Source organism: Rhinolophus ferrumequinum, chromosome 10 (genome assembly GCF_004115265.2).
Source record: "Rhinolophus ferrumequinum isolate MPI-CBG mRhiFer1 chromosome 10, mRhiFer1_v1.p, whole genome shotgun sequence".
Classification (NCBI taxonomy): Eukaryota; Metazoa; Chordata; class Mammalia; order Chiroptera; family Rhinolophidae; genus Rhinolophus; species Rhinolophus ferrumequinum.
Genome location: NC_046293.1, coordinates 55,720,965 through 55,737,910, shown reverse-complemented (window position 1 = coordinate 55,737,910; position 16,946 = coordinate 55,720,965). Strand labels below are relative to the sequence as shown.

At 45.4% G+C, this 16,946-nt stretch overlaps 1 protein-coding gene across 5 annotated transcripts; it reads left to right on the top strand.

Annotated features, from left to right (window-relative positions):
• The first annotated feature begins 1,940 nt into the window (after positions 1-1,940).
• GLS2 (glutaminase 2) lies at positions 1,941-16,556 on the top strand. Of its 5 annotated transcripts, none has more exons than XM_033117113.1 (19): positions 2,157-2,375; positions 2,504-2,600; positions 7,969-8,068; positions 8,501-8,622; positions 9,226-9,355; positions 9,893-9,972; positions 10,047-10,210; positions 10,436-10,494; positions 12,077-12,109; positions 12,397-12,455; positions 12,940-13,006; positions 13,160-13,210; positions 13,424-13,600; positions 14,271-14,402; positions 14,516-14,608; positions 14,777-14,838; positions 15,335-15,411; positions 15,700-15,763; positions 15,900-16,556. In XM_033117113.1, exons 1-19 carry the CDS (start codon positions 2,315-2,317, stop codon positions 16,054-16,056), a joined length of 1,785 nt encoding a protein of 594 aa, XP_032973004.1. In that variant the 5' UTR covers positions 2,157-2,314; the 3' UTR covers positions 16,057-16,556. The 5 variants fall into 5 exon arrangements, with proteins under 5 accessions (XP_032973005.1, XP_032973003.1, XP_032973004.1 ...); XM_033117116.1 differs by lacking the exon at positions 2,157-2,375 and adding an exon at positions 3,153-3,355 and having other exon boundaries at positions 2,509-2,600; XM_033117112.1 differs by lacking the exon at positions 2,504-2,600 and having other exon boundaries at positions 1,944-2,375; positions 15,900-16,554.
• Positions 16,557-16,946: the final 390 nt, after the last annotated feature.

Here is a 16,946-nt window from a genome sequence, read left to right as displayed (position 1 = left end):
TTGGTCCAAAGGTCAAAGTGCAGCTGGGGGCTAGTTCTCTATGCAAACAAGCTCCCCTTTTACAGGTAGATTTTCTTCACTGCCAACCAGTTCCTATTATCCAAGAGAACTGGGGAGAAAGAGAGTGAGGAACTCATTACTGATTATAATTAAGGCTAATTAAAAAAAAAACAGGAGTAGGAATTAAATTAAATTAAAAAGAAGCACATACCTGGGTAATGTTTAGAAATCCCCTAACATATGGTATCTTTCTCTTGACAGTTCAGAAAGCTATGAAACAAGGATAAGATTAGCCTATTACATTTGGAAAAACTAATGCTGGCTTAAGTTTATACAAGGTATTAAAACTCAGAACTTTCTTAAAAAACTCATGGGGAAAACCCATGAGTTCTGGGCTGCCTGAGGCAGTCCAGGACAAGCTGGAGTCCCTGAATTAAAGAGAGTCCTACCCATAGGAGAACAGATAGGACAGCTAGGGAATGACTACAGAAGGGGCAAACAAAGAAAAACGAAAGAAAACTCACTCCATCTAGTTTCAAACTAAATAAACAATCCAACCTTAACCAAGGCAGAGGAGAATTGCCCTTCCACAGAACACACCAGAGCATGATTTTGATATTATTTTCCCACGGTTACCCTTGATGCTCATTTTAACCTAAAAATGAAAAGCCAGCCTCTGGACAACTCAGTACTGTATCATAATGCTTCCACATAAAATGCTTCCTTTAGCGATACGGTTGGTCATTTCTTGGGATAATTCAATTCAACACTTAATTTTAGGAAGAGCTGCATGATGGAGAAATCCTTCTAGTCAGAAACTTGGGTCTGATTTCTGGCCCTACTACTTATTAGCTGGATTATCTTATTCAAAGAAGTCCTAATTTTTGAGTCTTAGTTTTCTCTTTAAAATAGGACTAATAACTAATTTGTAGGTTTCTGGTAAGAGGGATAGACTACATAAGGTGGGATAGACTATACCAGGGATAGACTATATAAAGCACAACGTAAGCACTAGATAATAACTATTATTTACATGAGTTCCTACAAAATATAGATGCTGTATCAGGCGATGTGAAGATACAGGTTAATGTTCTCCCAGTTGCAAATGATAAAATTCCTAAATATGCTGAGTTTTCAAAATTCTTTGTGCGTCACTTCTTTTCTGCCCATAAGGAACACAGGGCAAGCATTTAAAATAGCTAAAATTTTGGGAGGACTTAACAGTTTATAAAATGTTTAAAGGCTCAAAGTTAAAAAACACCCAAGTCCTAAACAGCCACCAAATAATTGGTAGAGATAAAAAGGAGAACTTAGGCATCCTAGCAACAACCAAGTTGACCTTTTTACAGCCTCATGACCTCACTAAATTCCCCGGGGGGCTGTTTCTCGTCGGCAAATTTTCTGGCCATTTGACACCTCATTCACCAATACCACGTGCCACAGACGAGGCGTTCGTTTGGCCAAAGGCTGCATTGCTCAGTGGGTTACTGAGGGCCGGTTTTGGCCTTCGAATGTAGAAGGTCACTAAGTGGCCTCTTGAAAAGGTCTCCCTCTTATCCGAGCGTAGAGAAGCACCGCTCTCCAGTCTCTCCGAGAATTCCATGGTTTTAAACCCGTCCTGTCCTCGGAAGCTCGGCGGGCGTTGCAACCACCCAGTCTCACTTTTCCCGCCCTCGGCATCTGCCCGCACAGCCGGCTGCAGGGCACCGCCCCCTCCCCCGCCCCGCCCCGCCCCGCCCCGCCCCGCAGCGCGGAGGAATCCGCAGGCATTTGAGGACGGCCCACCGCCTTGCTCTCATTGGATAACCTCAACTTTTCTCTGCCCCAAAATTTTTCCTTCTTCAATGATTGGACTTCGGCATTGTCCATCCCAACACCAGGCACCGCCCTTTTTCCACCACGCACTTGATGCCCTCCGCCCCGTTTTCGTCCCTCACCCGTACACTCTTTACCGGTCCTTAGCCCAGGGGCTCTCGGGTACACCTGATAGTGGCCCGAACCTTATGCTCGGGCCACTTATGCTCCTCCTGCTCCAACCCCGCCCACCAGGCCTCTATTCTCCACCTCTCAGGCTTCGCTCTCCATCACAGAGCTCGCCCCCACCTGGCCTCCGCGACGATTCCTCCGCCCCTCTTTCCAAAGACCGTTCAGACGCCCTGGGCGCTCTGGCGGAGCGGGCGACGTGCTGGGGGGATGCGCTCCATGAGGGCTCTGCAGAATGCGCTGAGCAGGGCCGGCGGTCATTGCCGGAGGGGAGGCTGGGGTCACCTGAGCCGGAGCCCCCTCCTTGGCGGGGGCATCCGGCACCACCTCAATGAGGCCGCGGCGCAGGGCAGGGAGACGCCGCACAGTCACCAGCCGCAGCAGCAGGATCAGTAAGGCTTGCGGGACAGGGGCAGGGGACAGATTCCCACTCGCTGGCTCCCGAGTCCCATTCCCTCTGGAGCGCATCTCATCTCTCTTCTTTTCCTCGCTCACTAGCCTGCGATGCCTTTTCCTTTAGATTTGGGGATTTGGGTCCGCCGTGCTCGGGCGGTAATGTGCGGTCCGCCTGGGAGGGCGTTTGGGCAGGTCGGTCCTCCGGATGATGGCTGTCCAAGGTGCGTACCTAACAGGGAACGCATATGGGCGCGGAGTGTTTCTCGGTGCACGTGTCTGAGTGCAGGGATTGTGAGCATCGCCTGTCCTCACCCTCCCTCTACCTTCCCAGTCCTCGAGTGTATTTTAGGGGATGCGTGTGTATGCAACAGCCTCCCACCTCGAGTCCTGCTGTATTTGGGTCTGTCAGTATGGTGTGTCTGTGTTTCGGCGTGTCCTCGGCGTGTGATGTGTGATGCGCGTATATTATTGGTGCGCAGATACGTGCGTGTGTTGTGTGCGTATGTGTGGTGTGTGCGTTATTAGGGCTCCCTAATCTGTCAATAGGGTGGTTTTCCAATTGGTTGTTGAATGAGGAAAATCTTGATAATAGGGGAAATCATAAGACACAGATTTCCCAAATCAGAGCCAATCAGATCCCTTATTTGTGCTGCTCAGGCTTCCTGATTTAAAGGGTTCTTTTCCCTTGGGCTCTTATTCCGCCCTAGAGACTGCACCTCTCTCCCCCGCCACCCAGGAACACTTGGTGGCTGAGCCTATTTTCTCCAAGACAGAGCTGAGCAGGAAATTCTGCCTTCCCAAAAGCCAACGTAGACACTGTCCAGGTAGCCCAGCTCTATCATAGCAGGAACAGGAAATGGACCATCTCCCCTGTCACTGACCTCTGATGGCATTCAGAAAAACATGCACACCATAATTAAAGTAGCCAGACAGACACAGCACTACCACACCACCACTGGAGCCCCTGTCCTGACAGGTAACAGATCAATAAGGTATTATTTATTTATTTATGTATAATTATTATGCTGTACTTTTCCATGAGCCTCTTCACAATGAGATATGAAACATTTAAACATTAAAGAAAAAGCCCTCTCTCTCCTGTTCTACTCTCTCCCCTAACTTTCCCCAAATAATTCCCACGGAAGAAATGGTGGTGGGATAGAAGGCTTAACCTCCCTCACACTCACATTTTGGGTGATTGGGATGGGCAACGGGAAGTGTCCCTAGCCTCCTGCCCCCTTTCCTTATCCAGTGGAGTCAGGTGATGGTAGTATTTTTAGGGAGTTTGATCTTCCTGTCTATGGCTGCCTGTGCTCCCAGGTACTTCATGCTCATGGCCTTCGATTGATGCTCCCTTGGGCAGAAGTAGTTGAGAGCACTGGAGGGAGATGGGCTCTGGGAGCATGACACCATGTCAGGGAGGGGTTCTTGTTTGGGGTTGTGGGGGAGGAGAGCAGCAAAGAGAAACTGCCCTGTTATTCAGGTTATTGTTTGTTTTTAACATTTAGCTTTATTATATTTCTGATTATAAAAGAAAAATAAGATAGAGTATCAAGAAGAAAATAAAGATCCCAGTAGTAGAGGTAACCAGTTAATTTTGTGATATATATCCATATGTATTCTGTATATGTATACAGAGGGTGCCAAAAAAAAGTATACACATTTTAAGAAAGAAAAAAACTGTATTAAATTGTAATACAATGAATGCCGCTAGCATTCATTTGATTAATGCCATCTTTTGAGCGAACGTCATACTTCACAGTACTACCATAATTCAATTCAACTTCGAAAAGTAATAACATAGATAACATCTCTTAAGATGTGTACTTTTTTTGGCACCCCCAGTATACAAAATTTACCAAAAATAGGATCATAGCATTCATATTCTTTGGTAACCTATCTTTTCCATTTATCAACAGCTTTGAATATTGAATGTGTATGTATGATATTGTCATTTGAATAGCTGCTGTTTTGCCATTTTAAGATTCCGTTGTGTGAGGTATCATAACTTATTTAACCAATCTTCAATTTAGTTACTACATATTTTGTGCACTTGTTCAATTATTTCTTAGAGTAAATTACTAGGAAATTTTGCTCTTCAGAGACATGTGTCACTGAAACGAGGTGTGATCAGACAATACAGTGAATGTTTAAATTTTGAAAAGTTTATTACAGTAAAAGACACATTGCCATTAATCCCCCTCAAAATACTCCCCCTTGTTTAGAACACACTTATCCCATCGTTCTTGCTACTTTCTGAAGCAGTTCTTGAAGTCCTCTTCTGTGAGTGTCTTTAGTTGTGCTGTCATGGCTGCCTCAATGTCCTGAATCGATTCAAAACTTCCTTTCATAGTCATTTTGACTTTGGGGAAGAGTCAGAAGTCGCACAGTGCCAGATCCAGTGAATAGGTGGATGAGGATACACTGTAATGTTTTTATTTGACAGAAATTGCTGTACTAGAAACGATGACACGGAGCCTTTCCATTGTGATCACAAAATGCGGTGAATGCTGCTGCTGAGTACCATCCAACAGAAAGGCAGGGATCTTCAATACGGGAAGCGGCACATCAAATCTTAGTAACAATGTGTGACAAGTTTCAACTTGTTCAGTGCAGTCAGTTGGGTGTGAGCTACGATTGAGAAAAGGTGTGTTTTAAAATGTGCAATAAATCATCCTCCATCATGACAACATTCCATGTCACACATCACTTCTGGTATACGGCAATGTCTGTCAAATAAAAACATTACGGTGTGTCCTCATCCACGGATCTAGCTCTGTGCGACTTCTGGCTCTTCCCCAAAGTCAAAATGAATGACCATGAAAGTAAAACATTTTGAATCAATTTAGGACATGGAGGCAACCACTAAAGACACTCATGAAAGAGGACTTCCAGAACTGCTTCAGAAAGTGGCAAGAACGATGGGGTAAGTGTGTTCGAAGCGAGGGGGGCGGGGGATATTTTGAGGACGATTAATGGCAATATGTCTTTTACTGTAATAATTTTTTAAATTTAAATATTCACTGTATTTTTTATCATACCTCATGTTTTGTATAACCTTCTAGAGATATTTTTTGCATATATCAGTAAATACATATTGACATTATTTTCCTTTTTTTTAATATAAATGGTATCATACTATACACATTGTTCTGCACTTTGCTTTTTTCCCCTCAACATTATTTTGTAGATCAATCCATATCTGGGTCAAACAGCATGCACATTTTTTAAGGCTTGCAATACCTTTAGTGGTGTGGTATTATTTCTTGTCTTCCTTCAGCTTCTGGGCAGAAAGATCTGCCCTCAAAGTGTTCCTAAATACTTTTCTTCTTGAGTTATTCCTCGGATATCTTTTTCCTCCCTTCCTGTGTCACCGCATGGATCCTCACTTCCCTATAGGCACGAAGTTCACTGTGACAGTTGGATTTTCTCAGAAACCGGAAAACTGTCCCCTCTCCTGGTATTCCTCCTTAGACCAAAACACACACACACACACACACACCCCTAACCTGTGCCAAGCTTCTTAAGAGGCATTTTATTTTTTAATGCATTGTTTCAACAGATAATATATTCATATTTATATATTAGGTTGGTGCAAAAGTAATTGCAGTTTTTGCAATTATTTTTAATCTTTTAAACTGAAATTACTTTTGTACCAACCTAATATATTCAATAGATAATATATGCATTCATATGGTTCAAAATTCAAAATATGCAAAAAGATATATAGTGGGAAATAATGCCTCCCAGTCCTTTTGCTCAGCACCTGTTTCATCTCCCTAGGAGATAAATCAGTCTTCCAGAAATATTTTGTGTCTGAAAAAGCATATATATATAACATAAATAGTGCCATATTATAAACAGTGTTCTATAGCTTGCTTCTTTTGGTTAATATTACATTTTTAAAGATCATTCAATATCAATACTCACTTCTTATTTTTACATTGCATAATAATTCCATTATATGAATATATTAATACTATAATTTACCTAACCAGTTCCCTGTTGATGCACGTTTAGGTAGTTTCCAGTCTTACTAACAATGCAGTGAATATGTTACTTTATAGCTATGTGAGTACACCTATAGGATAAATACCTGGAAGGAAAATTGTTGGGTCAGAGGGTTCTGAAGGGTCTTAATTTCAAATACCTCTCATATTTGGAATGATCTGATAAAACAATTCCTCTAAATCTAATAACATATTAACAGGAGAACTCGAAGACCAAGAAGTCTTAATTAGCTGGAATTTTAGGTGCTGTAAGCCAGCACAAGGGAGAATTTGGGAAGCAGCGAACTTCCTAGAAATGTAACTTTGTAATTCTTTATTGAAGATCCATTGTGTGCTAGGGACTTTGCTCAATGCTAGGAAGACAAAGATACATCAAACACAAAGACCTAACAGTGGGGCAAGGGAGATCCTCTGTCCATAAGATGGTGCGTTGTTTCATACCAGCAGCATAAGCAAAATCTGGAGGTTTGAGGAAGCCTTTACGGAGTTAGTTAGAAATGTTTGATCTGGACCTTGAAGGATGAGCAGGACTGTGCCAGGTGAAGGAGAAAAAGGTTATTCCATGCAGAAGTTGCAGCATAAGCACCACCAGGAAGCCTGACAGTGCCTGGCCCATTCTGGGAGCCACCTATTATTACCTGGCATAACTGTGGTGTAGGCACATCGTGGAGAATACGAAAGGAATGTTGGCAGGTTCTAAAGAGCCTTGAATGCCACACTAAGAAATAAGAGCTTATTTTGTGAGCACTGAGGAAATTATCAGAGGTTTTTGAGTAGAGAAATGATATTTGAGTTTTAGAAAAATAACTGGCTCATTGTGGAAGATGGATTGGAAATCAAGAGTATGGTACAGTTAGATAACAGACAATAAGGAGCTGATGATAAGGAAGCATGATTTACTGAGATTTACTTTGTGAAAGACAGTTTCTCATGGAATATTATTTTAATGAAGCCTCACATCACCCATGTGAAGCAGACATTACTACTCTTACTTTACAGATGAGAAAGCAGGTTCAGCAGTATTAAATAACATTATTATCCATATTAAGATCACACAGCTATAAATGGGCAAACTGGTTTTTTTCTATACCATGCTGGCATAGAGGAGAAGAAAAGAGGGTGGATTTGAGAGACATTATGGAGACAGATTCATCCAATGTTGGTTATCAACTGATCATAGATGTGGGAATTATCCAAATGGTTCCATGTTTCCAACTTGGCACCTCGATGAGTGGTAAAACTATTAACCCAGATGGGAAACACAAAAGGAGGAACTGAGGAGGTGAGATGACCTCAGGTTTGGACATGTTGAGTTTGTGGTATCTTTGGGACATCTAGAATTCGAAGTGTCTAGAAGGCAGCTAGAAATAAAGGTCATAAACAAAAGAAAGCTAGAGAGTACATTTTAAGCCTTCTCAGGACAGATGTGAAAGTTGGAATTTTAGGGATAGATCAGACAGCTCAGGGGGCAGGCGGAGAACGAGGACACCTACCTACTTATAAGCCCATGTTCCAGGAGGAAGAGCAAGGAACAGTTCTCAGGTTCCTGTCCTCCTCCCCTATCTCTGCCCTGAAACAGTGATTCGTCAGAGACTGGCATGCTGTCCCGCTTGGGTGATCTGCTCTTCTACACTATTGCTGAGGGACAGGAACGAATCCCTCTCCACAAGTTCACTACTGTAAGTTCCTCTCTACCTGCTCAGAACGCTAATCCCTTAGGATCTCTGGAAAGTGGGAAGAGAAGGGTAGGACAAGTGCATGGCAGCTAAGGGACTGCTTCATGCGGATGAAGAATAGTTGATGCCAAGGCTGATAAGACAATCCCATCCCTGCCCCGGGGTGGGAAAATTAAACATTCTGACTCAACCCATTTTCTTGATTTGAGACTTTGACCAAGCGGTTCATAAACCAGCTGCCTTGATGAGAAAGGGTAGGAAACCCCGTGTTATCCTCAAAGCTGCTCTATCCCCTCCTTTCTTAGTCTGCAAATCCATTTGTTCCACCTATTGTAATAGCTGGGGTTGAGCTCATTGTTAACCATTGGGAAAGATTATTAGGATTGGATTACTGTCCTTGCAGCTGACCTTACCAGCATCTTCTTTCCCCTGAAGGCACTGAGGGCCACTGGACTGCAGACATCAGATCCCCGGCTCCGGGACTGCATGAGCCAGATGCGCCGCATGGTGCGAGAGTCCAGCAGTGGTGGCCTCTTGGACCGAGATCTCTTCCGAAAGTGAGGGCCCCAGGAACAAGGGCACCGATCTTAAAACTGTTCTTGGACATAAACTATAACAGCAGGGAGGGACCTTGGGGGTTGGATAGTTCAACCCCTCTTTTAATGTTATTACTTATTACACAAGAAACACATGAATATGCATATACTTCTTATAAAACTTCAAACAATATAGAAATACATGTTCTGCTTTCCCTCTCTCCACAATCCCAGTCCCTTTTCCCAGAAGTAAACATAGTTAACAGATTACTGGGCATCTTTTAGATAATGTCCTGTGCATTTACATATATAGGAATATAGGTAAATATATGATTTAGGATTTTTAATATATAAATGAATAATACATATAAATGAATAATACATATTATTCGGGTGTTTCTTTTTCTTGGGATATCATTCCATGTTATTACAACCCCTTATTTCAGAGGCAAAGAAACTTAAGACCCAGAAAGATAAAGTGACGTGCCAAAGGTTTGGCAGGACAGCTGTTGGTCCCAAAGCCGATGACCGCTAACACCGTCTTTATTCCCCAATTCCATGGCTCTAGAGTGAGTCCCAGCTGCATCTCTCCAGCTCCCTAACCCAATCATGTCTGGGATCCAGGTGTGTGAGCAGCAACATTGTGCTCCTGACCCAGGCATTCCGAAAGAAGTTTGTCATTCCTGATTTTGAGGAGTTCACGGACCATGTGGATCGCATCTTTGAAGATGCCAAAGAGCTCTCTGGAGGCAAAGTGAGGGCCAGGGGGCGAAGGGAGGGGCAAGGGTTCTGGGCCAGATACCCCTTGCTTCTTGGAGATTTCCCGGGGCTGGGAATCCAATGGACGAGAGATGAGAAGCAGAACCTCTAAAAATGGGGACAAGGGCTTTATGTATTTCTATACGTGTGATTTCTAGAGCAGGTGAGGGAATCCAAGGTTTTTATGGGGACATTTGGCATAAGGATTCAATAGAACTTTGAAAAAGACCTGTAGAGTAATTGAGCCTAAGAGCCAAAAAGGGAAGCTGACCCCCAAATTTTCTTTTTACCTTCTATGGGCTTTATTGCTATCTCTATAGGAACGGAGCTATAGAAAGATAAGGCCTTCTAGGATTTAAGGCCTGGGTGTCTCTGGGAACAACAGGCAGGAGGGAATCGTGTTGCCCTGCAGAAAAAAAAAAAATTAGCTTTTATCTAAACGATTCTCCTGACCTGGAACCTCAGGTCTGTTCCCCTTCTCCACATCCATATCTGCATTCTGTCACTGTTTTCTCTACCCACTCATGACCAGGTGGCAGCCTACATCCCTCAGCTGGCCAAGTCAAATCCAGACCTGTGGGGCGTCTCCCTGTGCACTGTGGATGGTCAGCGGTGAGCAAGAGGAAGGGGAGGCAGGGCGCAGGTGCAGAACAGGACAACCTCTCATGGCACCTGTCTGCCTCCAGGCACTCCGTGGGCCACACCAAGATCCCCTTCTGCCTGCAGTCCTGTGTGAAGCCCCTCACCTATGCCATCTCTGTAAGCACCCTGGGCACTGACTACGTGCACAAGTACGTGGGCAAGGAGCCCAGCGGTCTGCGCTACAACAAGCTCTCCCTCAATGAGGAAGGTGAGCACTAAGGACTCAGACCAGACTCGTAGGTGCCCCCTTCTCATCCCCACACACCCCCCCCCAGCCATTTTTGTTTGTTTATTCTTTGCCCTTCCTGATGAGCTCTGTCATTCCATCCTCCCAGCAAAGAAATCTTTCTAGACTAGCTTGCAGAGTGGGCAGGCTGTAAATGAGGTTTTGCTCAGTGGCTGATAAGACCCGGGGGGGTTTGTATTTCCCCAGGAATCCCCCATAACCCCATGGTCAATGCTGGTGCCATTGTTGTGAGCAGCCTGATCAAGGTCAGTGTCACCCTAGCCCTCTCTACACCTCCTTGTTCCTGTATCCCTCATATCTTCCCAGTTCTCCAGGGAGACTGGAGGGGACTTAATTCCTTTGAGGGTCCCCAGGAGGCAGTGAGGACACATACTATACTGAGGATGTCAGTAAAAGGAACTGTGCCCTCGCCCCCATCCATGAGTCTGGAGCCCAGAGCTTCCTCGTCCATAGAGAAGTGAGCAGGTCCTGACCCCTTCCTAGGACCAAGGGCCAAATGCCAGACACAAGGGGAGGACAGCACTATTAGGCGCTGATTGGCCACTGCTGGGTAAGGGACACGCGGAAGGAAGGGTGAATGGCCAGGCCAGGGCAGCTATTCACGTCACCTGGAACTGTGAGTTGGCCTTGAGCAAGGGTGTCAGGCTGACTTGTCAGCTGTAGGTCTCCCAGGGCTTGAGCAAGAACCTAAGAGTAATGTGGGCAGCAGTACGCTGGAGCCAATCACAGCCCCTCCTGGGGAAGGTGGTGTTAGGAGCCCTCCCCCCAGGGACTTAGGTGTCAGAGTTCCTGTAGTGTTGACACTATAGTTGACAAGAAGTAATGGGAGCCAGGCTGGTGGCTCAGGTGGTTGGAGCTCCGTGCTCCTAATGCCGAAGGCTGCCTGTTTGATTCCCGTATGGGCCAGTGCCAGATGACTTGGTTGGAGCACAGGCTCTCAACCACAAGGTTGCCAGTTCAACTCCTCGACTCCCGCAAGGGATCGTGGGCTGCACCCCCCGCAACTAACAACGGCAACTGGACCTGGAGCTGAGCTGCGCCCTCCACAACTAAGATTGAAAGGACAACAAATTGATTTGGAAAAAGTCCTGGAAGTACACACCATTTCCCAATAAAGTCCTGTTCCCTTCCCCTCCTCAAAAAAAAAAAAGTAATGGGGGTGGGGGTGACCAGGTTCAGGCCCTCCCCTTGTTCTGGGATAGCTCTGTCTACAACCTTTCTCATCCCATTCCCATCTACACAGGCACACAGGCCCTGTTGGACCTGACTCTTATCTTTATTTCAGTTATCAATATAATTGAATATTATAATATATGCAACGCACATCTTCGTCCCATTCCTGTCACACACTCCAGTCTTGGAGATAGCCATGGGAGTCGGGGCAAGGATAGATTAAGGCTCCGACCTGGAGTATAAGGAATGGAGATGGGGATCAGGAATAGGGGTGGGAGTTGGGGACAGGATTAGAATCAGGAAAATGAAAGTGGGAGTCGGGGATGAGGGTTGGGATTGAGAATGGAAATGGGACTGAAACTCAGGCATGAGTGAGGCTCATAGATGGGGTGAGGTTATGTGTATTCATTACTTGATAAAATCGAAATGGTTTGTTTTTTAAGGTCACTTGATCTGCAGGGATACAAAAAGTCTCCGTTGTTAAAAAAAAGAAAAAGAAAGAAAGAAAAAATTCGTAAAATGTAACGCATTCCTAGTAGGAACCAGTCTAACGCTAAACTACTAGGTTCTTCTGACCCTCCCCTGTCATCCTCGACCTTCCCCTGTCATCCTCCCAGGCTTGGAATACTAGTCTCTCTCTTTTTCTCTTTGTAGATGGACTGTAACAAAGCAGAGAAGTTTGATTTTGTAAGTTTCCTTGCTACTCAGCCCTGGCTGCTTTTCTCCATGGCATGTTAGTTATCTTGTGCTGCCACCCCAGTGCCTGGCTCTATCCACACTTTGATATTGCACCAGCCCATACTAGAAGCCTTATTTCCAGAGGTGTGGGAATATGCTGGCCTCAGAGAGGAAAGCCTCTTGAAGTCCCTGCTGGGATAAAGACTGAGGAGTTCATTAGAGTTGAACAGCCTCATATGTGTTTATCAGGGGTCCTCACTCACATGGTGTCTTCCATGCCCCCTTTTCTCTTCTAGGTGTTGCAGTATCTGAACAAAATGGCTGGGAATGAATACATGGGTTTCAGCAATGCCACGTAAGGCCCTGGACACAGGACTGGCCGAATGTATTGTGGGGGGTGTGTGTGTGTGTGATGGAGGAGGGGGATGGTAGAATTTTAGGACGAAGAAATCCCAGGGGAACTTTGGCCTCCCAGCTTCCTCTGAGCCCCTTCATTGACATTTACTTTGTAAAAGAATTTACTTCATTTCTATTTAGTACTTAATGATCAAGGTGGTGTGAGGGTTTCTTGCCAAGCTTCTCAAAGCCAAAAACCATTTTCCTAGACTAGATGACTAGACGATTTGGGGCGTTGTTTTGTTTCGTGCTTTATAATAAAGCTCTTCCTAATGCTTGCTCAGGTTCAGGAGTTTCCTCCAGTATTACTGAGAATTTATAAACGGGCTGATTTAGTTTAACATGTGCGATCTAGTTCTGTCTCTCAGGGAAGATATTTTTTTTCCCCTTCTCCTCACACCCACCCCTCAAACATCAAGTACTAAATTGAGTGTTTGCTTCAGATTCCAGTCAGAGAAGGAAACAGGGGATCGGAATTATGCCATCGGCTATTATCTAAAGGAAAAGAAGGTAACTGGGAGGGGCTGGTACAGAAAGTCCCTGGGGATTCTGCAGCTGGGAGAAGGGCAGTCGGGGTTGGGGACGTTGGCTGAGCCCCTGGTAGTGTGAAGGGGGACTGCTGATGGCCTGAAGAGAAATGCTTTCCCCTGTTGTTCTTTGCAGTGCTTTCCTAAGGGGGTGGACATGATGGCTGCCCTTGATCTTTACTTCCAGGTAAGCAAACACTGCTGTTGAGCTGGGGCCAAGGGAACAAGGACAGACTGCACTCCTTGCTCTGACTCAGAGGGTTTCTCCTTTCCCGTGGTTCTGGTGTCCTTCAGAAACACCGGGGGAACTTGTTGAAAGATCTGGACGCCAACATTGCTCCACACCCAAGAGCAGTGTTCAGGTCCACCCCTCCCTCTCACCTCTGCCGTGTCTCCATAGCTGTGCTCCGTGGAGGTGACCTGTGAATCAGGCAGTGTCATAGCAGCCACCCTGGCCAATGGTGGGATCTGCCCCATCACAGGCGAGAGCGTGCTGAGCGCTGAAGCAGTACGCAACACCCTCAGCCTCATGCATTCCTGCGGCATGTACGACTTCTCAGGCCAGTTTGCCTTCCATGTGAGTTCCGCAGCGCCATTCACTTTCCACAAGCCCAGAGCAAAGCAGAGAGGCCAGTCTCTGAAGGTGGAGAGGTGGAAGCTTGTTCCTGCCTCTCATTCACTAACTTCCAGGCTATTAGGCTGTGAATCCTTAGGGGAGTTTGTCAAACACATCAGGTCCCTCAAACACAAGCACACAAGGTTGCAGCTTCCGAACCACTCGCTTTTCTGCCGCCCTTCACATGGTTGGCACCCTCTTCTCTAGGTTTTAGTTTAGATATCACTTCCAAAGAGAGGCTTTTCTGACCACCCTATCTCAAGTGGGCCCCTTCCCACTTCATTCTCTATCACAGCACCCTACCTCTTTTCTTCTGTTATCATAATCCATGATTATTTTTATGTTTGTTTACCTGCATATTGTCTATCTCCTACCACCAGAATGTAAGTGAAATAAGGGGCTTTGTCCTAGTATCAGGCATATAGAGGAAATACTCAGTAAATATTTCCTTAGTGGAGCCATGAGTTTCAAGAGGGTAGGGGAGGACAGGAGTAAGAAAAGAAGCTAGCTAACAAGCCAAAAGGTTGGGATGGCTGTGGCCTGGCCCATGCAGTCACTTGAGGGAGCCTAACTTGTTAACCCAGACTTGGGCCACCTCTAGCTCATCCTCAGTTTCAACTCTGTCCCCAAGGTGGGCCTGCCAGCCAAGTCAGCTGTGTCAGGAGCCATCCTCCTGGTGGTACCTAATGTCATGGGAATGATGTGTCTGTCACCTCCACTGGACAAGCTCGGGAACAGCTATAGGGGCATCAGCTTCTGCCAGGTGAGTTACTTTGCATATAATACTAAATATTTTTTAATGAGCAAATAAAGCAATTTTTAGCTCCTACTAACTGCAAGGAGTAAGTAAATAATTTCTTTGGCTTACAATTCTAGAAGCTGGTGTCTCTCTTCAATTTCCACAACTATGACAACCTGAGACACTGTGCTCGGAAGTTAGACCCACGGCGTGAAGGGGGAGAAGTTAGGGTAAGGAAAACCCCAAGTGGCTTGTAAGAATATTTAGCATAGCACATTCCGTAACACTTCAGCAATACCCTTGGCTAAGCATCCATGGAGGAGGGTCATGGGGCAGAGTTGGGCATGGGTGGGTTCAAAGTCACAAGTAATCTCAGGTGGGTATGATTTGTTTTCCAGAACAAGACTGTGGTGAACCTGTTATTTGCTGCTTATAGTGGAGATGTCTCAGCTCTTCGAAGGTACTTCTGCTATGTCCAAATAAACACAATATAATACTCCTGGTCAGAAATCTCATGAGGAGTCAACATAACAAAATAGTTAAGTGCTTCAGCTTTAGTCAGATAAAGTGGGTGCATACTACATTTCAATGAGATTTTATTGTTTTTAAAGTACAGTGCCTGCCACGTGATAAGATTTTAATTAATGGTAGCCACTGTTACGATTAACCTGGGTGTTAAGAGCAGTCGTAGGAGGTAGGTAAGGATCCTACCTCAAATGGATTACCAACATCAGCAAATATGTACCGGACACCTACCACAGGTAAGCAGTGATGTTTCTGGAACCATCACATTGATGTAGGAGTAACAGTCTCATCTGGGTAGAGAGCACAGATTGTGCGAGGTCTACAGATCTTGGCACAAGCTCTGGAACCATCCAGTCTGACCTCACTTCAGAAAGGACATGAGTGATTCTAGGCTGATCTGGGTTACTCTAGCTGCTTTCCACTACCCTCAGGTTTGCCTTGTCAGCCATGGACATGGAACAGAAAGACTATGACTCCCGCACCGCCCTGCATGTTGCTGCAGCTGAAGGTATCTGAAGGTTAAATAAGAGGGGAAGCAGATTGTAAGACCCTCCCTTTTCTACCAAGAGTACCGCCCACTGGGTATGCCCTCAAGGTTACAGGGACGGCCACTAGTTTGTCCAGATGCTCTTCAGTTTGCAGGCTGACTAGTATTGGGTGTTACAGGGTGCAACACAGGAAGAGGCTTTATCCCCTCCATTGTTCAGAACTCCAGCTGCCAACGGTCTCCACCAATGTTAATACCAAAAGGTTCAGGATCTGTAACTTCTCATTTTCTTTCTGCCCATATTCCTAGGACACACCGAGGTTGTTAAATTCCTGCTTGAGGCTTGCAAAGTGAATCCTTTTGTCAAGGACAGGTGAGGATTAAGCTAAAAGTGAGGTTAGGAGCTGGGCAGCAGCTTTTCCACGACTGCCCTTCAGCCACCAGTTATGTATAGAACCCGGGTACTCTCCGTATCTTCTTTGCCTGATCATGCTCTTTGTTCCTCTCAGGTGGGGCAACATTCCCCTGGATGATGCTGTGCAATTCAATCATCTGGAGGTAGTGAAACTGCTTCAAGATTACCAGGTCTCCTATACACCATTTGACACTCAGGCTGAAGCAGCACTTGAGGCTCTGTCCAAAGAGAACTTAGAGAGCATGGTGTGAGCATGGAGCACGCACGGTCCCTGCTCAAGACAAAGCAAGAGCTGGCCGCACATTTAACCCATAACCACCAAACATGCTACAGAGAAGCTGCACTGCTTCAGTGGGGACCAAGACTTAGGCCATTGCTTTCTGTGAGAGTCAAAATACCCCAATCCCTTGGCAAAGAGTATAGAGAAGTGCCTCAGTGGACACCTGCAGTAAAGCTATCCATGGAGATCGTGGGCTTCTTCAAGGTATAGCCTAATTGCCTGGCCCATTCAAAACCTTCCCAGGTCTTCACCCAGGTCCCCTCTTCCTCTCCCTGAACCATCATGAGAGAGAGATACTTTGATAAAGGGGCTCTAGCCACCATGCACATTATAGAGCCACAGAGGAAGGAGGGCGAGCTATGCACCTGGCTTTAGTTGTCTGGAGAGATCTGCCCCCCTTGGCCAGGAAACAGAAATTTTTTAGACAGAGAAAGTATTTTGTGCTCAAATAAACTTTAATTACACAAATGATTATTTTTGCTAAACCCAGTCCTTCTCTTTATTCCCTAGGAGCATTCAGTTGTATCACCTTCATAAAGGTAGAATAAGATGGAACCACAGGGTCAGACAGCCCAAACAATACATATTTCACATACATACTCACCCCACCAGGTTTTCCTCAGCCTCTAATACTGCTTTAGGTTACGTATATTCTGCTACCAAGGTGGAGGTAGGGATGAGGGCTTGGGTCTGAGCTGGCCCAAAAATGTATTGTGCGAGAGCTTAAGTCTCCTTCCTCCCTCTAGAAGTTCCAAATGTAGCAGAAATGAAGATGGAACTTCTCAAGAATAAAGTGTCTAGCACTAATCCCCTGATATCCTCCAAGTGTCTCTTCCTCTTTGGTCATGGTTATAACTGGCC